The sequence below is a fragment of the Gallinula chloropus genome, assembly GCF_964237585.1.
Source record: "Gallinula chloropus genome assembly, chromosome: 1".
Lineage (NCBI taxonomy): Eukaryota > Metazoa > Chordata > Aves > Gruiformes > Rallidae > Gallinula > Gallinula chloropus.
The window spans coordinates 121,608,883-121,630,400 of NC_140085.1; the positions used below are offsets into that span (position 1 = coordinate 121,608,883).

The following is a 21,518-nucleotide window of genomic DNA, read 5'->3' on the forward strand; positions in this document are numbered from 1 at the left end:
ATAATGAAATAAATCACAGGGTTTTTTTCTGTTTAAACACTGTGTTCGCCCTCAGTGGATACAGATCTTCTGGATCCTGCTCAGCAACCTCATTTGTGTGAAACTGGATATTGTGCCAATTTTATTCCAGCTCCTTTAGCATATGGCAACAGTACAAACACCGCAGTGGCTAACAAAGAACTCAAGAGCCCCCCCAGATAAGCCCATAAGAAAAAGACAAACCCCTGGAACCCACAGTAAAAATACCCACCAGGATTCTTAATTGTTGTACAAATACACAGTTAAGGTAGAAAAAGAAAGTAGCGAATACATCTGAGTCAACAGAGCATGCAGGAACCATGAGGGTTCAGATTCGCTGTCCCATTACAGACTTGCAGACGTGTTCTGAAGATACCAGGGCTGGAAAGTTACTCTGGCTGCTACGGGGGGGGAATGCCCAAGCATGTGAGAGCCAACATGGAATTAGGGACGTGAAGAAACCCAATGCCAATTAACTGTTCTGAAGCACCATGCAGAGAGAAACTGGGAGGGCCAGGGGTGTTGCGTTCTACCAACCTGGCCTTCCAGACCCACACGCAGGTGCAGAAGTGGAGGGGGATGGGGACAGGACAGGACACATGACATCTGCTACAGAGAGGAGCCGCCTGTGTTTCCCTTCAAAACAGCCTGAAAGCTTTTCCAGAATCCCAGCGCTTAAGATATGTCTCAGAGAAACCATACTATGGTTGACTATGCCCAGCTTGCATGTGTTTCCAATAGAAACACTGAAAATTGTTTCAAGACTGAGGCGTATACATGTCAAACTTTGAATATAATCTAGAGAACTAGCAGAGCCATGCTAAACTGATTTCTGTACAGCCTGAAAAAACACCCAAGATGCCACCTAATCTAAGTGATCCCATAGAAACCACCATGTTGTCTCTTGCCACCCAATCAGTGTTAAATTGGTAGGTGAGGTTACTAAATTCTCAGTCTGACTTAATCTCTTTTCCATCAGAAATTGGCAAAGCTGATAAATACTTTATGGCTAAATTCAGCATATCTTATGTGTTTATAACTGGTAGTTTTCTGTTTTGAACATAAAACAGAAGTAAAGGTAATCCCTATAAATCTGTAAACTTATCACACATTATGGAATAATAATATATTAATCAAAAGATTTGTAACGTTTGTCCAAAACTTCATTACTGCAGAGTGAGCTGCACTAAGGAGCCCTGAGCTGGTCCAGGAGACGGGAAAGGACAAAATTCAACTCCAGCAAACAGTGAATGAGGAGTTATGGTATTTCAAACCGCAGGAAAACCAGACTAAAATGCAGAGTGGAAAGCCTCTGCCAATTCTGGAACAGAAACTAAAGTCTGCTTCTACCACTGGGAAGCAATAGCAGCCAGGGGAAAATGGGAAGGGATCAAGAAACAGTGGGGTGGGAGGCAAAAGCCAAAAGACCATCAGGATGAAAGGTGAATTTGCCGTCTTAGGACAAATTCGTCATCAACTGAAGGCGACATGCCCTGTGAGCCTCGATAGTCCATCATAAGGTATCAAGTCCAGCAGAGGGTTTCTTGGTCAGAGTCATGCAGGAGGCCAAGCTTGTTGGGGCACAGAATCGAGGAGCTGAAGGAACTGTCTGAAAAGAAATCTCTGTGGAAAGCAACAAGGGAGATCCCATTCTGCATGTCTGGGCTAGTGTGAATTCATCGGGCTCCGTGTTTGAATGGGAGCCAGGTACAACGTACAAGTAACTCCTGTTTGCTGCGGCTGACCTACATCCAAGTGTTGCTTTGTCAGGTTTTGTCTGACACGTGTGCTGTTTCCCCACTGTGTAAGTAACACTGCTGGAGACTGGGTGTTAGCACTGGAAACCTGCTGATTCAGACACAGAAGTATGAAGGCTGTATTGCGGCAAGAGGGAGGAAGTGGGGACGTGTAACCCTGCCATGTATTTTATGGTCACCAGAGGTTTCTGTTCATGTTACAAGAATTATTATTTGGGAAGTTTCAAAGGCTCACAGCATCTTCACATCTTCACATGAAGACCGTCTTCACATAGAGCATCTTCACGTGGTATCGAAGCTCCACAAGCAAACTGCTTCTCCGCTAACAATGGCTGTGGGGATGTAAAGTTTTATTTGTTTATTTATTAAATAGTTGGGGTTTTTTTCAGCATTGACATCTACCAGAGCCCAGCCGTGCACCTCCAGTGCCTCCCATTCCTTGGCAACTGTCCCCTCAGTGACAATGCACAGCTGGCACAAGTCCCCAACCCCTTCTCATCTTCAGTGGCTTTGGGGAACGTAGGAGTTGTTACACAAGGGGTGGCATGATAAGCTTCTCCCATTTGAGCCTTTGCCTTAAACTACCACGTTGCAATGAATAAGCTGCCAGCAGCAAGGAGCCAGGAACTGCACTGGATAGAAAGGCTGCCAGCTCTTCTGTGATACTCAACTCTGACTAGGGCATGAGCAAATTTCCCCTGGTACAATATGTGTGTGAACATTGAATCCCACACAGCCCTGATGCTGATGACAAGGCTGAACAGTGCAAGCGCGATCTATCCATCCACAGATGGTGCCAAGGCCCTTCTCTCAGTAGAAGGGTCAGGTGAGCTTGGCGTAGAAGCTGGAGGGGCTGATGGTACCATCAGTGAGAAATGAGAAAACAGCAAGCAGCTGGGTTTGTCGCAGTTGAAGTCCACTAGGGCCCTAGCCCTGGGATCTGAGACTTTTCCAGGCAGTGAAGGCAGTAAAGGTCCCTAATATTTCAAAGATCTGTGTCTAAACGAACAAACAATTAAATCAAAAATAAGGAATAATGAAAAGAAAATCCACAAGCAGGAAAAGGGATGCCAACAGGTAGCAGGGAAATGAGAAAAACAACTTTTGGTCTAATTAGGCGACAAATGCATAAAGCTGCTAAGCAGCAGTGGTTTTGCTGCAGCAAGAAACCCTATCTCAAGTCAAGAAAGGGGTGAACTGCAATGAACTCAGCGCATGTTCCCCCTGCACATACAGTTAGCCAAGCTCACACACCTGGACTGTACGTGTCCCCACAGTGCAGTGGTTACAGATGTTTTCACCCCAAGGAGAACAAGGAAATAAGTATAAAAATGACCTTTTTAGAGGAAGAAGGAGGGGAAAAGGAGGTGGCTTTAACTTGGCAACTCCAGCTCAAATGGCCTACTAAGATTATTCCCTTGCTTCCAGGAGATTTCAAGACATGACAGATGTGAATTTTAGAGAATGTGGAATAGCCTAAACCAAGAAGCAGCCTCCAGCTTCAGCTAGCACAGTACTGCTGTCCTGCTGTGGGATCACTAGGGCCCTGATTGCACTAATAGGCCTGAGCCACCCAGAGGAGCCCAGCTTGGGATCCCCATCCCAGCACTCACTGGCCCAAGAGCATCATGCCTGGGTCTGCACCATGGCAGTGAGGCACTGCCTGCCTCGGGGCTACCTGGGGCTCCTGGCTCGCCCTGACACATGGAGCAACCATGCCCCTGCTGCTCCCTGACATATGTCTAAAAGTAAAACCAAAATCACCTCAAAAGCATAGGCTCTATTTATGAACACAAAGCAAAATTAAAATTAGCACTATTGCAGGGTGACTGACACATGTGAAATAACAAACCAAAAACAAATCCCGAAAGAAGAAAAATAGGGGACTACAGTACATGAATGAAGATCTCAGTGTACAACATCACAGGCAAAATCTTTAGCTATTTAAGCACTTGTGTGTGTTCCTGCAGGGAGGGAAATGGCAGATTCGTTTTCCTGTGGAGGATTCATTAGTATTCTGTCATTGGCGAGTCAGTATTTTTAGCTTAGTGAGCGTGATGTGTATTGTGGTTTAGGCCTTAAAAGTAACCAACTCTGGTTAATGAATTAAAAGTAAAAAAAGGAGTGCATTAGGAACTGCAGAGTGATTTTCCAAGATCTTTTGTGAACCATCCACCTTGCTTTGCCAGTTAGCATTAAGCACCTATTAACTCCCTTTCAGGGAGGCGGTGATTAAACTGGGTCAAATGGAAGTGATTAGATTGGATTATCCCTGTCATGGAAAAATTCACTGGAAGATCTAAGAGTGAGGAAATTGCCGCCTAAATCAGAGCAAGTTCAGCTGGAAGGTATGTGAGTTTGCTGCTCTCCCTGCAAAAGAGGTTTGGCCCACCCAGGATCCCTCTGACTCACTTTGAATTGAATTGCTTTCATCTTGGAGGTTCCTCCGGACTGGTAAGGAAAGCGGTTGCCTCAGCATCACTCCCTCTTGTGTGGCCCACCCCGCCTCTACCTGTGCTGGATTTTGGAAGCGTCCCTCAAGACACTGAAGGTACCTTTCCTCAGGGATCTTCAACTAAAAGATCCCAAACTTATTTTTTCTGGTGCTAAAAATTACTAAGAAAATGTTCAGGAAGAATGATACCATGCCTGTTGGGAGGGCAAACCCTGAAAGCCCAACAAGTGAGCCCAAAACGGAGCAAACAAACATTATACTTAAAACTGGAGAGAATTGGGAAGATGCATGGTGCTGTGGGTGTGTATATCTGTACAGCCCCTGCAGCACTCTGGATTTGCCCAGCCCAGAGAGTGACCTCTCTCCCCCGTAGGCCATGAGATGGGTCTGTGCATAGCCCATGCAGCGAGGTCAGGCTCAGCTGTGTGAGCCTCCATTTTGCTGTGTGCTAGCAATGGGCTGCTGACAGCCCAGATCAGGACAGGTAGAAGGCTCTGGAGCCCCAGATACCATGCTTGCAATCAGCCCCATACCAGCACTTAACCCACACAGGCAAACCACAGGTGATCTGTGCAGAGATCCTGAGCTTGGGAGTAGAGCTCGGAGTAGACGTGTCCCCTGCCAGGCCCCTCTCCCAGCACGGCCCCAGTTTAAGGCCACCCTCCATGACGTGATGGGGTGCCACAGAGAAGCAAACGTTTTAGGAAGAAATAAGCAGTATTTTACTGTGGGGACTGGTACACAGAGCTTCCTGCTGGCGAGCAGCCAAGGGCTTGCTTCCTCTCGGTGACATCTCAGAGCGCTCTCCGCGCGCTTGGATTCGCTGCTTCTGTTCCTGAGATTTTCAGCAGACACCATGTCACCCACCCCTCTGTCACAACCCTTCACCTCTGGAACTGCCCTGAGGAAATGGAGCCCAGACATGTGTACGGGTACAAGCCTGTGTATCTGCCTCTGCCTGTGCACACAGCTGTGTTTATTTTACGTTGCATATAGAAGAAAAGAGGATTATTTATGTTCTAATCATGATGTGTTCCCCAAGCAAAATATTTTCTGCTCTGATTTATTGCTCTCTTTAGGCCTGCCCTCAAGCATTGTTCTTGTATTTGGAGCAAGTCACATTTTTTCCATTCGGAAATGGAAATCTTAAATGCATATTTAATTGAAAAAAAAAATCCCAAACCAGCAAAGACTTGGAGAGAGGAGGAGTTTCACTTCTCTATGTTCCCATTGTATGTTTGCTTGCTTTTTCCCATCTTTTCTTTTACTTTTTCTCATATTTTATCTCTGAAAAAGAAAATTAAAGCACTATCTGGAAAAAAAAGTAGGAGCAATATTTTTTTTTTCCTCGTTTTTGGTTAAGAAGTTGGAAAAGTTCAAAAGGTTTTACCTGGAAAAAATCCACACGAAAAGTATGTCATTTTTGATTAGTACTGTTGTACTATTGATCGAAAGTATCCAGCCAAAAATCCCTGTGTAAATTAAAAATGCTTTTGTGCTACACACAGCCAGTGTTTCTTGGGAGTGACAAAAGAAATGCCTCCCCCCACCACCCCCTTCATTGGGCTTTACAAAGCTTATCCAAGTGGCCTTAGAGCTTGGTTTTCTTAGAGTGCAGATCTAACAAACTGAGCATTTCTCCCATGTGTTTCTTAGGATGAGTCAATCTCAGAAGAGTTTTTACACTGAGTAAAAATGATTTGCAAATCTTGACTCCATTTTTAATTCTCCTCAGTAGCTCAAGTTTCTTTTCTGGTTTGAGGCATGAAATCCCTTCAGCTCTATTGACTACATGGCAAAAAGAGCAAGAATAAAGCAAAAATATTGTGGGGCAGGGGAACAACAATAACAAACTTTTCTTTAAAAAAAACCCTCATCTATCATTATGCCATAAGAAAACAAAAAATACCAAACATGCACTTTTTTCCCTCTCTTATGGGTCACATCTATCAAGCAAGAGAAATATCTCGTGCTATTGTATTTGTTTTTGAAGCTGGGTGCACAATCTGCCCTGGCTGTAGCCTCCAGGGCTGTTGTCACCAAACAAATGCTGCCATTAAAGTGTTGGTAGGAGGCCCATCAGGAAATGTAAAGAGAAAAACATTTTTTTGGGGCTGGGGTGTGGGTAGGAAAAGTAACTAATAACTAAATCTGGAAGTACAGCTGGGTTCTCCTAAATTAGAAAGCTTTAGGAGGTCTCCCACACATCACTGTAGGATTGCAGGTTTGCTGAAGAGGTTTCTGAGCTGTGCATCGCTGCAAATAGGCTTCACCTCCTCCAGCTTTGCTATCCTTGCCTTGCTAAGCTTCTCTGCGGCTGCAAGCCTCTCTCAGTTACCTCCCCAACGCCTCTCTGGGCGGTGTCTCGCTGCTCTTCCTTCTCCCCTTCCAACTCTCTTAATTCTTTGATATGGTTTCCATCCTGTATCTCAGCTGCTCGAGGGAAAAGAAAATCAGCTCAGTGGATTCCCCCCCTTCTCCATCAGCCGCCCCTTTTATTTACCTCATTAAGAAAAATGCTTGTCCAGATGTATCACTAAAACAACACATCTTTTCTTAGGTGTATTTTTGTATCGCTCTTCCCGGCAGCAAATTTTATTGTTGTTTTACAATACAGGTAGAAGGTGATTTTCTCACAGAACAGCATTGCTTGGCCTCGAATCTGGTGGCTGGTTGGTGTTCCAGTCTCACCAGCTGAGAATGCGGTCACGCTCCTGAGAGGACTGGCACGGTATTTCACAGAATCACAAGGCTGCAAAAGACTTTCAAGATCATCAAGCCCAATTGTTCCCATCCTACACTAAACCATATCCCTAAGTACCTCATCTACACTTTTTTTAAGCACATCCAGGGAAGGTGGCTCAGGCCCTCCCTGGGCAGCCTGTTCCAGGCCCTGACAACTCTTTCAGTGAAAAATTTTTCCTAACACCTGATCTGAACCTGTCCTGGTGCTACTAAGCTGGTGAGGGGTCTGGAACACAGGCCTTACGAGGAGCGGCTGAGGGAGCTGGGATTGTTCAGCCTGGAGAAGAGGAGGCTCAGGGGAGACCTTATAGCTCTCTGTAACTTCCTGAAGGGAGGTTGTAGTGAGCTGGGGGTCGGCCTCTTCTCCCGTTTAGACAGTGACAGAACTAGAGGGAATGGTATCAAGCTGCGCCAGGGGAGATTCAGGCTGGACATTAGGAAGCACTACTTCTCGGAAAGGGTAGTCAGGCACTGGAATGCACTGCCCAGGGAGGTGGTGGAGTCACCGACCCTGGGGGTGTTCAAGGAAAGACTGGATGTTGTATTGAGGGACATGGTTTAGTGGGAGCTAGTAGTAATAGGTGAATGGTTGGACTGGATGATCTTTTAGGTCTTTTCCAACCTTGATAATTCTGTGATTCTGTGATTCTGTGATGTTTGTGCCATTTCCCCTTGTCCTGTCTCCTGTCACCTGGCTGAATCACCCACCTCTCTACAACCTCCCTTCAGGTAGCTGTAGGTGGTGATAAGGTCTCCCCTCAGCCTCCTCTTCTCCAGGCTAAACAGCCCCAGCTCCCTCAGCCGCTCCTCATATGATTTGTCCTCCAGCCCCTCCACCAGCCTGGTTGCCCTTCTCTGGACTCACTTGAGGACCTCAATGTCCTTCTTATGGTGAGGGGCCCAGAACCGGAAACAGAACTCAAGGTGTGGCCTCACCAATGCCGAGTACAGGGGCACAATCACCTCCCCAGACCTACTGGCCACACTGTTTCTGATACAAGCCAGGATGCCATTGGCTTTCCTGGCCACCTGGGCACACTGCTGGCTCATATTCAGCCTGCAGTCAACCAACACCCCCAGGTCCTTCTCTGCCTGACAGTTCTCCAGCCAGTCTCCCCCAAGCCTGTAGTGCTGCATGGGGTTGTTATGTCCCATGGGCAGCACTCTGCACTTGGCTTTGTTAAACCTCATCCCATTGGTGTCAGCCCATCGGTCCAGTCTGTTCACATCCCTCAGAAGAGCCTCCCTACCCTCTCTCCCAAGGACTAGCCCAGGTACGCTCTGCCCTGCAAAGATGTGTATCTCAGTGCATGTGTAACGCCTCTATCTTAAGCACACATAACTTAGGTGCACATAAGCAACCGTATGACTCACCAGGTAGGTGAGCTGTTTTTCCGGGATCAGTAATTACTTGAATATATTATTAGGGATAATGAAGGAAGAGAAGCGGCTCCTCTCTTACCTGACAAAGCACAAAGCAAATTCCTTGTAGAATGGGAATCTCCAGAATACCTACAACAGTTACTGGGCAGAGCATCGAGGGTGCTCTACACTGGGAATAATCACAGCCGTGCTTAGCGGGAGGAAGCCGTCAATTCCCTTTAAGACTAAAATTAATCTTGGTTTGAGACTAAAATAAAGCACGAGCTCTCGTCATGCTGCTGCTCCTGGTTCTGGAACGGGAGCGAGCCTCAGAAATCAGGTGCTTTGGGGTAAAGGCCTCTAGAGGTCACCAGAGCCTAATTAATAAGGCATTGCTAATCGCATCTGTGAAGTGTAAATTGCTCTGGTTTGATTGGGACTTTCCACCTCTGCAGCTCTGGGTCTCCCCAGAGACTAACCGAATGGCGAGTAACCGAAACCGCTTGCAAACCCACACCCTCCTGGAGTGGCTGGGCTACAGAAGTCAGTTCCCTTTTAGGTAAGTAAGCAGAGTCACCCCACTAGCTCCTTTTCCTCGGCGTGCAGGTCCAACCTCACCCGCGCGGCTAAAACCTGCCCAGGAGCTGGAGCCTCCTACACCCTGTGGGTGATGTCCCTGCCACGCCTTTGTAAGCCCAGAGGATGCTGCGAGTCCTACCGAAGTGAGAGGCCTGTCAGGTCTGTCTCTTGTGCTGATGCATGAGAGACGTAACTCGAAAGGAAGCCCAGGCCAAGCATGCAGATTAGGTAATGGGCAAGGATTTCCCTGTGTACGTTTTTGCCTTGCAAATGGTGATCTGTAAACACGGGGCACCCTGTAAAGAGTAGGGTTTCCTTCCAGGTCACCCTGTGCTATATCTATAGGGAAGGTTTAGAGAAGACCATTAATCATAATTAAATTTACCATTTCATTATGATTAAGTGGTTGTCGTGAGGCCAGAGACCTCATCTGTTTCATGCTCAGTTTTTCCTGGAGCTCCTTCCAGGGTTTAGGAATATGATAGACCAGGGAGGAGGGAGCTGCATACAGCTGAGGAAGAATACGTCAAGACAACAAACAGAAGCTGGTCCTTTAAGGAGAAGTTCCCCTGAAGAGAGTAAAGGTATTTATTTTGGGAGCACTCACTGGAACAGAGGCCTGTGGTGTCTCAGCAGATGGATTTTTGCCTCCTCTTAAAAGCCAGAAGAGTTGAATACAGGTGAGCAGGCTGTGACTCGATGGAATGCTGATGGTGGTGGTGGGGGCGGCTGTACGGGGATCTTCACAGAGGGTTCCTTTGCTTTTAGATACAGGATGCTGCAGGCCCAGGACATTTCTTTGGAGTCCAGAAGATTTTTCTGGATGTACAGTAAGAGGCGAGGCCTTGGTCCCTCAGGTGTCTGTGTGGCCACTTCCACGCTCCTTTCCACGGCCTGCCCTTTGCTTCGGTGGCCGCAGGTGACTCGCACCCCTCGTGCCTGGCTCGGGGGGCAGCACCCTGCTGTAATAGGATTGCCCTGGGCGCGTTCGCTGGGCATTAGCGGGTGTGCTATTTTTGCAGACTGGAACTGTGACACTGCAGCCTGGCCAGAGCCCACATGTCAGTTCCTAATCCCATGCAAAGCCCCAGAGAGGTCAGCAGGACCATAAGGACAGGTAAGTGCCCACCTGAAGGAGGTCAGGAGCATTTTTATTGGAGCATAGTGCTCCCAGAGAGCAAATGCTCACGTGAATCTTATATCCATCCTTTACATTCTTCCCTTTTACTTAAGAAAGACACAGTTAGGTGCTTCCCTTCTCAAGGTGGGGTCCTAGAGAAACCTTGCTGCTTCTTCCCCCTCTCCAAACAGCAGTCTCATCAAAATTTCTCCCTGGCTGCCATCTGTAGCAAGCAGAACACCGCCCCTTTTGCTATTTACAGTGCAATTAACCTTTAGCAAATTAGCCTATAACTGTCATGAAAGGATTAATTATGAAAACACACCCTTGACTTGCTCCCACCGTGTAAGTAGTGCGCTGCATTTGCACCACCGTACCCATAACTCCACCAAAACCCTTCCAGAATCAAGGGAGTAGTTTTTATCCTTTATGCATTATCCCAGCAAATCTTCCAGCCACAGGGAGATGCAGAAGGGCGGGCTCCAACAGATGCAGTCCCAAGGAAGCAGTTGTGGTGATATAAGACCTGGCCTTCTCCAGCACTGCAGGTGCTTTCCCACTGCTGAATGTTACTGCCCACGTAGCAAGGATGTCAGGCCATGCCTCAGCCACCTCAGCTGAATGATGTTGTTTAGGCAGCCAGAGAAGGAAGTCACTGCCAAAATAGCAGGCTGGGATGTGCAGCAGCTGTGCTTTGGAAACATCCCTTATTTTGCCTAGCGCTGTCAGGCTTCCACCCAGATCTCTGTGCGCACATCTAGGAGGTGTAACGCACATGCCAAGGCTTCTTGGGAGCCTCAGACCTCTGGCCCTTGCAGAGCTGACCTGCACAGACGTGCCCGGGTTATCTGCACATCCCTGTGCTTGCTGCCAGGCCTCAGAGAACCCTCAGGCAGATGAGCCAGTTCCCCCAGCTCCAGGACTGCTCGTTCTGGTAGATAAAGAGGCCTTGGCTGGGGAAATCCATCATATTGGTCCTGCCTCTCCTCCTCTTCCCACACGTCTGGAACTCCTGGCGGAGCGGCAGGACAGCCGGTAAAAGCAGAGGGGTCTTAAGCCAAAGCAGCTGCAGTCACCAGAGCTGAGGTGTTGCAGGCCAAAGTCTCAGGACTTGAAGCCACACAGCAGTGCTGTTGGTGGGCAATGCCTGGCAACACCCATAGTGTCAGGTACCACTCTGGTAGTGCGGTCAGTGGCCCCACGTCTCACGTCATGGTTCCATCCAGCATGGGCTTGTCCTGCTGCACCTCCGACACCTCCTCCTCGTGCAGCGAAAGCCCTGCGGTTGGGTTCCTGGGAGGGACAACATCAGCCCCAGGAGCAGGGGCTTGGTAAGGAGGGGAACGGCCTCGTTACAAACCTCAGCACCTCTTCTCTAACAGAACAGCAATCGTTGGCAGTGCCCAGCACTTTTCACTCTTCAGCACCCCAATTCAAAGGGCATCACATGCACCAAGGCTGTTTGACAAACCCCAGAGGGTATTTTTGACTGCAGTCAGGTGCAAACTCCTTCCTTGCACTTCTTTGGGTCCAGGAGTATTTGAAAGCACAGTTAAACAAAATATTTAGCCTTCCTGGGAGTTCCATCTGTGCTTGGCCAGGTCAGGAGATACAACGCTGTTATTCCTTAATGACGCAAGTGTTTAGCCAATGTAGTCTCTTCTAGCAGGAGAAATCAATTGTAAAGTTGCATCATCATTGATGCAGTTCTGTCATCTATTTGCATGTCTTCTCCAATTTCCAAACTCTGTCAAGGCTAAAAAACCTTGGGGGGCTTTCAGGGTTTTGCACCCAGGAGCGTGTCCCGAGGAAATCAGGAGCACATATGGAGCGGAGACCTAGGTACATACATACCATGCCCGGCTTCTGCCTGGTTTTCTCTGATGGAAGAAGACTTAGGAGGCAACTGGGACAAGGCTAGCGCTGGAACCCTGGGCAGAGGCAGTGTCAACACAACCCCAGGTGATACAAATGGGTAATAACCCTTCAGCTTTACTATGAGGAAGGGCTGGAGAGGCACCTGGTGCAGGGCACACACAGACATTTCTAGCAATACTCAGAAGATCCAAAAAGCTGGAAGCTGGTAGGGAGGAGCAAGGGATTACTCCGGTTTCAGCCTTACCCTCTGCGCCGCAGCGATGCGTTAGCAGCAAGGCGGCTGACCAAGCCCTCCCTGTAACTGAAAGGTGACGGCGGTACGCAACGCTGCCCGAGAGTTAAACACCAGTGAGTGCAAAGTGTAGCTCACACAGGGTTGTAAAACTAACGAGAGTACTAAGTCATTACGCAGCTACTTATCTTGTTATATAATTGATTACTAAGTCCTTACTAAGAACATAAGAGAGGAGTGACCAGTGTAAATTGCTGGCTATATGGGCGTTAGCTGGCAATTCAGGTAGTTCCTCAAGGCTCTTGACTTCCGACAGACGCAGCACAGACTAAGGCAGCCTCTGTCCCCACGGCTGAAGCCAACAGGATCCATAAATCAAAATCTCTACCTACTCACACAATGTAAACCAAAGAAAGCGATAGTTTGTCATGGGTATCAAGCTGCAACATGTCAAACGGGGCTCAGGCTGTTTGCTGGGGTCGAGGGAGAGAGGGGTGGGGGGAGAAAACTGCCCTCCAACAGATGAGCACAGCCAGTTTCCCACTCTGCCCATCTCTTTACCTGTGGTGGCTCAGTCTGGCCAGGATGGTGACTCGGAGCAGTAAGGAACATGAGGGTTGTCTGCCTGCACAGAGGAGTGAGGCTGTTGGTTCTGCAGGAAGATTGTCATGGGAAAGAAGCAGTGGCCACTCAGGTCAAGGCAAAGTGAGCAATTGCATGTATGGGCCCACATTGATGAGCTTTTCCTGATTTCCAGTGAGTCAGTCTAAAGTCAAATAGTAATTGGGTCAGCAGCAGTGACCTCTTTGGGAAGAGAAGCCTCTGATCCTGAAAACCTAGTAGGCCGTTAAAGAAGTTAAGGCACTTTTCATTTCTCCGTCCAGGGCATAGCACAAGTTGATTAGGAAGGCTAAGATGATCACCTCAGCTTCACAGTATCTCTCAATTATGCCCAAATTAATATTAATTAAAATCTGGCAAAGGCAGCTTAAAGCAGCTGCAGGGTTTTCATCTTCAGTTGCTTTCTAGCCTAACATCTCTAGCTGTTAAACTGCGTGATGCAGAAGCCTTCAGAAAACCATAATCACTTCAAGGAGGCTCTTCCTGCTCACAGCGCCTTCTGCCCGGCTAACTCAGAACGGTGACGCCTTGCTTTAGGAATGGCGCTCGGCGCGGGGAACTTGGTTGTTTACGGGAAGTCTCCAGGCAACTGGCTACCGGCCCTCCGGATTTCTAAACAGCCGTTACCTCAAAGCCCCCCGAGGAACTGGAGCAATAAACTTTAGAGACCCCTGACCGGAGTGCGGGGGCGGTGCCTCCGCGGCCCGCCCAGGCCGCGTCCGTCAGGAGCGGTTACGCGCTACCCTGAAGCCGCCCTTGCCGGCCGGGCAACGCCCGGCACAGTGTCGTGCAGGGAGGTGTGGAAAGACACGGACCCCCCCTGTCCGTCACGGAGCCTCCCTGCCGCGACCGCGGTCGCCCCGGGCCGGGCCGCCTCATGCCCGGTGCCGCCGGGTCAATCCGGGTCAGGCCCGAGGGGGGTTGGGGGGGGGTGAATCGGGGACGCCCCGGATCAGGGATGGCGGACACCGCCTGGCCGAGGCGCCCCGTCTGCCCCGGGAGGCAGGCGCGCTGACAGCTACCGGAGACGAGCGGCCCGCGGGGACCCGCAGGCCTCCGCCAGCCGCCCCGCCCGGCCGTCACCGGCCGCAAGAGCCGCGAGAACCCGGTTGCTAGGCAGCGGCGCGGCGTGACGCTGCGGGCGGCGCGACTTCCGCCTGGCCCTCTTCCGCGCCGGAAGGGTCTTGGCGCGGGAGTGACGTCTGCGCTTCCTTCTTTCCCACGCAGGCCGGAGCGGAGGTAGGAGCGCGACGCGGCGCCGCGTCCCCCATCCGCCGCCATCCGCCCCGCGGCGCGGCCGCCGCCCGCCCCGGCCTCGTCCCGGCTTCGTCCCGCGCCCTCCCCGCGCGGCGGGGCGCGGCCGGGGCGCGGGCGGCGGGGGGCGCGGTGGCCGCGGCCTGCTGCGGGCGGGGGGGTGGTCCCGGGGTGTGTGTGTGGGGGGGAGCCCCGTCCCGCGGCGGCGCTGCTGACGGCGGGTGTCGCGGCGCCCGCAGGTCGCCATGGGCCGCGTGATCCGAGGCCAGAGGAAAGGCGCCGGCTCCGTCTTCCGCGCCCACGTGAAGCACAGGAAGGGCCCGGCCAAGCTCCGCGCCGTGGACTTCGCCGAGAGACACGGGTACATCAAGGGCATCGTCAAGGTAAAGCGCGGCCCGGGCGGGCGCTGCCCCTTGGCCGCGGGGTCCCGCGGGGAGCCGGGCAGGGGGCTGCGCGGGTGGAAGGGCCTGCGGCAGCCTCGCCGGCCGGTGCCCGGAGGCGGCAGCGCTCCGCTCCGCGCCGGTGCGAGGGATCTGAAGGGCTGGCAGCTGAACTGCAACCTGCCTGGCTGCTGCTGCTGCTGCTTCAGGCTTCTCCTGCCTCGCGTTCCTTGAGCCATAACACCACTTGTTGGGATTGATGGCAGTGAAGAAGCTGGTGCACGTGGGCAGAAGCAGAGTTTTCTGTTAAAACTTGGCTAGTGTGGGACTGTCGACGTGCTTTTGTATCGCATAACGACTCCCTGGAACTCAGGAAATCTGTGGGGGAGGTGTCTGCACAGTTCATTGCATCTTCTATAGCAATACTGAGCCTTCATAAACACCAAGTCATATCCATCATCTTCATCCTGAACAGCAGGGGGGAGGCAGCACTTTTATTTGAGGTATGAGAGATAGGGTCTTTAGGGGTTGCTGTAGGTATGTTTTGGGTGTCAGAGACTTAGGCTGCAGATGGTGTCATTAGGTACCTAGTTGCAGGTCCTGAACATCTGGCCACCTCAGCCTTTCAGGGCAAGGTTATCTTCTGGCTGTGAAATGAACTTGCTTCACCCTCATCGTAATTGATTTTGAGGGTAAGAAGTGGGTATCTTTCACTTACGTAATGCATGGGGTGGGGGGCAGCATTGCCCTTTTGTTAGAAACAGCAGAGAAAGTGCTGATACTGGGCACCACCAACCTCTGAGCTTTCCTGGAAAACAGATGCTTTTCAGAGAGCTTTGATAGTTTAGCTGTGCTCTAAATAGACACGTCTGGACTTCAGGAGCAGAACTGGCACGTTTCTTTTTCTCTTGGGGAAAGAATATTAGTCTGTGCCTCCTCATTTTGGGGGTTCGGGTAACTTGGGGTACTTCATGCCTGGTGGTCACAGACAACTGCTGTTCTCAGAAGGCAGCTGGAGAAATTGCAGCTCCTGTCCAGCTTCACCCCTGCCCACAGGTGATGGTGCAGCTAGTGGCAGTGAATCTCAAAGCGTGGGGAGCTCTGATGCCTGCGGAGTGTCAGGAATAAACCACCTCAGAAACTCTCAGTTTCGAGCAGCGGGGTTAACCAGAGACCTGGTCCTGTGGTGGAGACACACGAGGTTGTGTTCTTAGAAATGGGAATCGTCAGCTCACGGTGTCAGGAGAAATCGAGATCCCTCTGAGAAGGGGGGGATCCCAGTGAGAATTACCTCAGGAATAATAACCGTCGGTGGCTCGCTCAGCTCTCTGGTTTCAGTGGAGCCCAGGGTGCAGGGCTGTGACCTGTGGTAAAGCCCGTCCCCTCCCGCACAGGACATCATCCACGACCCCGGCCGCGGCGCGCCCCTGGCCAAGATCGCCTTCCGCGACCCCTACAGGTTTAAGAAGAGGACGGAGCTGTTCATCGCTGCCGAGGGGATTCACACCGGGCAGTTCGTGTACTGCGGCAAGAAAGGTCAGTGCGGGGAGGTGCCCGGCCCGGGCACTGTCAGAGGTGTCACCAGGGCACCTTGGGGGTGTCACGCTGCTGCTGCTGCAGAGCAGTAGCTTCCACTAGCTTCAAGCAAACCCAGGTTTCCTTTTTGGAGAGAGTGGTCTCCTGGACAGCCTGTTGTGAGTAACAAGCCTAACCCCGGTTTTCATCAACGGATGGGGTTGTTCTGTCTAGAGTCCCATTTTGCCTCCCTTCCCGTTACTCCAAATGGGAAACCCGTGTTTCCAGCCAGTGGCACGTGCCCCTGCCCGTTGTACCGAAGCGCTTACGTGGTGCCCCTCTCTGTTCAGAGGCCTGTGTTAAACAGATCTGTGAGATCTGCAGGAGCCTGGACGAAGCTGCTGACGCTCTGCTTGCTCTTTGCAGCCCAGCTGAACATTGGCAATGTCCTGCCTGTTGGCACCATGCCGGAAGGCACCATTGTGTGCTGCCTCGAGGAGAAGCCGGGGGACCGTGGAAAGCTGGCCCGTGCTTCTGGGAACTACGCCACTGTCATCTCTCATAACCCTGAGACAAAGAAAACCAGAGTGAAGCTGCCTTCTGGCTCCAAGAAAGTGATTTCCTCTGCAAACAGAGCCGTTGTCGGTAAGGGGTGACAGCTGTGAACTCGTCGCTGGGCTTTCACCCAGGGCCCCAGCTTCCAGTGGTCTCCAGAAGGGAGAGGAGTTTGTGGGCTGGGCTCAGGAGTATCTGCAGGTTCAATCCGTGTGTGCACACTGAACTCGGACACTCAGCCTGCGCCGCTTTTGGTAGTGGGAACCTCAACTGGGAGGTGGTTGCGCCTAGTGAGGGTACAGAAAAGTGGGTGCTGATTGTCCTCAAGCTGTAATGGAGCTGCACAGCTGTCCTTGGGGAAGAACTTCTGCAGGAAGTAGCATTGACGGGATCCTGCTTTTGATGCAGCAGCTGAGCCTGATAGGAGTCATGCATGAGGTACCTCGACACCTCAGGTACCTCATGACCCCTACCAGGCTCAGTGGCTGTGTCAAAGTCATCAGTTGGGTGAGGGGTTCTGGGGGGGGTCTAACAAGGAATGAAAGTAGCCAAGGCTTTGCCAGGTTTGTTGTACGCCTGACTGACAGCTGAGGTGGCTGCTCTACTCAGTCATCAAGCGACAGACACTTGCCTGCCTCGTAACAGGAGCCAGCAGAGCCAGTGGTGTGTTCCCGTATTAAAACTGGCTAAATCAGGAGGTGGGCAGGTATCCAACCTCAAGGGATCTGTGGAAGTCCCCTGAGCTCTTTCAGTTCTGACTTGCTTCAGTTATAAAGCTGTTGTTAACGGTACCCAAAGTGTTGTGGCAGTAAGACTGGTAAATGCTTTAGGAAGTGTTAACCCTGTACCTATGGACTGCAGAGAGGGGTTGCAGCCCGTGTCCCCTGGCCGGGGCCGGGAGCTGGGAAACACGGGTTTGAGATCACACAGCTGGGATTGTTAGAGATGCATCTTTAGAAGCTCGGCCTTGAACTTGGAAATTGTTAGGAATTAGTCTTGTTCTCATATGCTTTCTGCTGTGCCTTTCCCTGTTAAATCCACATGTCTCCATTCCGGCGTTTTTCCCCCAGGAATCGTTGCTGGCGGAGGCCGTATCGACAAGCCCATCCTGAAGGCCGGCCGTGCCTACCACAAATACAAGGCCAAGAGGAACTGCTGGCCACGTGTCCGGGGTGTGGCCATGAACGTGAGTCTCTTCCCAGACCTTCTTTTCCATGTGTACAGTGTAGCAAGGGTTGGTTTGGTAGAGGGAAAAGCCTGACACCTGCCTGGAGAGAGCTTCATGGGGTGCCCTGCGATTGCACATTCCACTAAGGCAGTTGGCAGCACTGGTAGTTCCTGTGCTGTGTTTTCAGTTTCTTGTTCCCTTAAATCAGATTGTTGCTGTTGAACGGCATTATTCAGTTATATCAATTATATTGACCACTCGCTTTCCTTTTCCACAGCCTGTAGAACATCCCTTTGGTGGTGGTAACCATCAGCACATTGGCAAGCCTTCCACCATCAGGAGAGATGCTCCTGCTGGGCGTAAAGTCGGTCTCATCGCTGCCCGTCGGACGGGTAGACTGCGTGGAACAAAGACTGTGCAGGAAAAGGAGAACTAAAGGCCCACTGGGGAGTCTGCAGAATAAACTTTTAAAACTTAGTGTGTGTGTGTTTTAAAGTTCCAGTGATCTGTTCTCAAAGCAAGGCTGAAACGGGGATAATTCTCAGCTTCAGGCGAGGGGAGTTCTGGGTGGAGATGAGGTGGGTTTTTCCCTGCCTTCCAGAGCAGGAATTGTTTCAGCTAGCACTTCATGGTCTCTCTGAGCTGGTACCACAGGCTGGGACAAGGTGGAGGTGCTCTTGTTGCCCCCCTGTGTGATGTTAACACAGGCCTAGGGACAGGGCTGCCAAGGCCACACGAAGGCCAACACACAACTGCTGGGTTACCTGGTCTAAGCTGTGAATGCAGCAGGAACAGTTAAAGGGTGCTGCAAAGTTCACAGGCTCTAGCAAATTGTTGTCCATTTCTTCAGAGGAAAAGCTTGTGAGAGTGGCAGAACGCCATGGAGAGCAAGTGCTCCACAGAACCCTATCACAGAGTCTCCTGAGCTGTAAGGGACCCATAAGGACCATCAACTCCAATCCCTGGCTCCACACAGGGCCGGCCAAGTCAGAGCAGGTGACTTAGCGCATTGTCCAGATGTTTCTTGAAATCGGCCAAACTTGGGGCTGTGACCACTTCCCTGGGGAGCCTGTTCTAATGCTCCACCACCCTCTCAGTAAAGAACCTCTTCCTAACATCCACCCTAAACTGCCCCTGTCTCAGCTTCATGCTGTTCCCTCAGGTTCTATCACTGGTCATCAAAGGAGGAGCGTGGTGCCTGCCCCTTCACCTCCCCCTTTCAAGGAAGCCGCAGACCCCTTCAGCTGCTCTTGCTCTCAGGCTCAGGCTTCCTTTCCGAGTCACCAGGCTGCTGACAAACCAAAGGCGCTTCCCTCTGAGCACAAGAAAAGTCTGAAGTGCCCCACCACTGGCCTCCTTCACTCTGCTGTGTTTAGGAAGGACAAAGTGACCATCATGGTGCCCTTTGCTGGCTGCTGGGCAGGCCCAGCTGGCCTGCCATGGCTGGCTATGCCTGGCTGCCATGGTGATACAGTCACAGCACTAATGCTCCCACGAGGGTGCTGGACTCAAGGGAAAAGCCAGCTTTTGAGGGGCACAGGAAAGGGGGAAGTTGGGGCTGTGAGGCTATTTTGCTGTAACTTGCAGCCCTCTTCATTTGGCCTTTGGAAAAGCAAAAGTGTCCAAGCTTCTGAGCGTGCCCAAAGGAGCAGGAGCTCCTGTTTGGTGCTGAGGGCACCGCAGCAGCAGGCTGCTTGCTCAGCTGAGGCCTGCAGTGCTGGAGCCTGCATGGGGCTGGGGGTTACAGCTCTGTGGGCTGGTGCCCAGGTACTCATCCAGGGGTGAGAACAGCTCCCCACCTGCTGTCTTGACTTCAGTACCAGCTCTGCTGGGAGCCAACTGCAGGGCAAGCGGCCCTGGTCCTGTTTCTGTGACCTTGTGGGCTTCCTGTAGTTGTATCCTCCACTCCACTGTGATTAACCCCGGCACAGCTGGAAGCGCTATCGGAAGGGAAGAGGAGACTCCTCCGTGAGCTAGGGGATCCCAAGCACAGCAGAGCAACGATCCTTTGGGAGAAAGACAACAAGAAGATACGTGGAATGCAAAACTCTTTTTGCTTTTCAGAGCCAAAGCAGCTTTGCCTCAAGGGGCAGGGTAGTTCAGGCATCAATGTCCCCAGTCCCGAAACACCAGCGCCAGACCCCCCTGGGGGAGTGCGGTCTTACATCAATGCAAATCCAGAGGAAAGCAAAGCAAGGAGAAAGAGGTGATTTCCTACATCCACCCAGAGAAACACTGTAGCTGGTCACACTGTTAAGAGAGGAAAAGGTGATCTTGTTAAAGCAAACGACCCCAGGCACACACCAGCTCTCAACATTTAAAAAGCCGTTTCTTTTGTTCCTTCATGCTTCGCCCCCCCCCCCCCCACGCCACCTGAGTCTGGGGAAGGTCACGTCTCATGCTCCTCCTGCCTTGAGGTCAGGAGCTTTTGCTTGTGTGCCCACAGTCTCCTGACACAGATCTAAATGGAATGTTCAGTAGCAGCATTAAAAACCGTGGAAGTGTTGACTGTGCAAGCGATTGTCGTGCTAAGGGCCTAGTTAAGGGCGCTTTCGCCAGACATCCAGTACAGGAGAAGTTTCCTTTCAGGCTGCTGCTACAGAGAACTTTGGAACAATTTGCAGCCATTCAACATGCCCAAAGCACTCTCAGGAGCTGTGGTTCCAACCATGCTTGGATACATTGCCTCGATGTGTTTTCCTAGGGAAGAGGAGATTCTCGCTGCCTTTGTCACCGAGCCCAGGCTCTGTCAGGGAGCTCCAGCTGCCAGCTGCTGGCAGCCAACAGCTGGAATACCGGTGTGCTACATCTATAGGCACGGAGTAAGCGTGCAAATGAGTGAGCCCTGTGTTGCTGGATACCATATTGCAATAGTAGCAAGTGACCACAGCACAAGACAAACCTTCTCCAAAGGCAAAATTACCTCCCCTCCCCCCCCCCCCCAGCACAAGCACTGTGGGTAATAAAAGTTTATGAAACGAAATGGGAAGAAAGAGGGAATTACATACAGTGAATAGCTAAAAACTCTGGGGCTCTAAAGAAGCCAACCTAGAATGAAAAAATTCAATAAAGCGAAATTCCTTTTGTCAAACTTTGGGCAAGCCGTAGACAAGAGGGTGAAGACCAGCAGATGACACCATAGGGGACATCAGGAGCAGTGACAATTTGACAAGGAAAGAAGAAAATCCACCCGAACACATTGACATAGACTGCTGGGTTCCCACCCAGAGTACTTCAGCCTGGGAGGATCTGCAAATGCAACGACTGGAAAAAGAAAATGGGACTGAAGTCGTTATTGCGTGGCTTTGCATTCAATCCTCGTAGTTATATTTTAAATCTAGATCATGTTCAGCAACCTCTTGGTGAAACCAGCTGTTCCCATCAGCATGGCAGAACACACAGCTTATTTGCTTCCAATGTTTATATCCAGGGCAGTTAGTTCAGGGCTGAGCAGCTCAATTCACAGGCCTAACCCAGCAGAGAGGATGTGAGCTACCACAAGCTTCAAAAGCTACAGCCATGCTTGTTATTAAAAATCACAGAATCTCAAGGTTGGAAGAGACTTTTAAGATCATCAAGTCCAACCATTCCCATCCTAAGCTAAACCATATCCCTAAGTACCTCATCTACCCTTAAACACATCCAGGGATGGTGACTCAGCCCCCTCCCTGGGCAGCCTGTTCCAGGCCCCGACAACTCTTTCAGTAAAAAATAATAGTAATAGAAAAATCTCCCATGCAGACCAGCATGGCTACTGGGGCATCAGAAATCTGGAAATGAAGCAACATCTTTCTTTAAAACAGAGCTGAAGTGTTCACAGAGGAATTTTGTTGGTTATTTCCAGCACAAGGCTTCATTTACTAAAAGGTAAAAAGAAAA

At 50.9% G+C, this 21,518-nt stretch overlaps 1 protein-coding gene across 1 annotated transcript; it reads left to right on the plus strand.

Moving 5' to 3' along the window:
• Nucleotides 1-13,919: 13,919 nt before the first annotated feature.
• RPL8 (ribosomal protein L8) lies at nt 13,920-18,116 on the plus strand. Its single transcript, XM_084272778.1, has 6 exons — nt 13,920-14,006; nt 14,261-14,404; nt 15,796-15,937; nt 16,343-16,561; nt 17,542-17,657; nt 17,917-18,116. The coding sequence occupies exons 2-6, from the start codon at nt 14,267-14,269 to the stop codon at nt 18,073-18,075; spliced, it is 774 nt and encodes a 257-aa protein (XP_084128904.1). The 5' UTR covers nt 13,920-14,006; nt 14,261-14,266; the 3' UTR covers nt 18,076-18,116.
• Nucleotides 18,117-21,518: the final 3,402 nt, after the last annotated feature.

Coding starts and splice junctions, on each gene's coding strand:
- RPL8 (XM_084272778.1), top strand. CDS start 14,267: ATGGGCCGCGTGATCCGAGGCCAGAGGAAAGGCGCCGGCTCCGTCTTC. Junction 15,938..16,342: donor CGTGTACTGCGGCAAGAAAG/GTCAGTGCGGGG, acceptor TGCTCTTTGCAG/CCCAGCTGAACATTGGCAAT. Junction 17,658..17,916: donor TCCGGGGTGTGGCCATGAAC/GTGAGTCTCTTC, acceptor CCTTTTCCACAG/CCTGTAGAACATCCCTTTGG.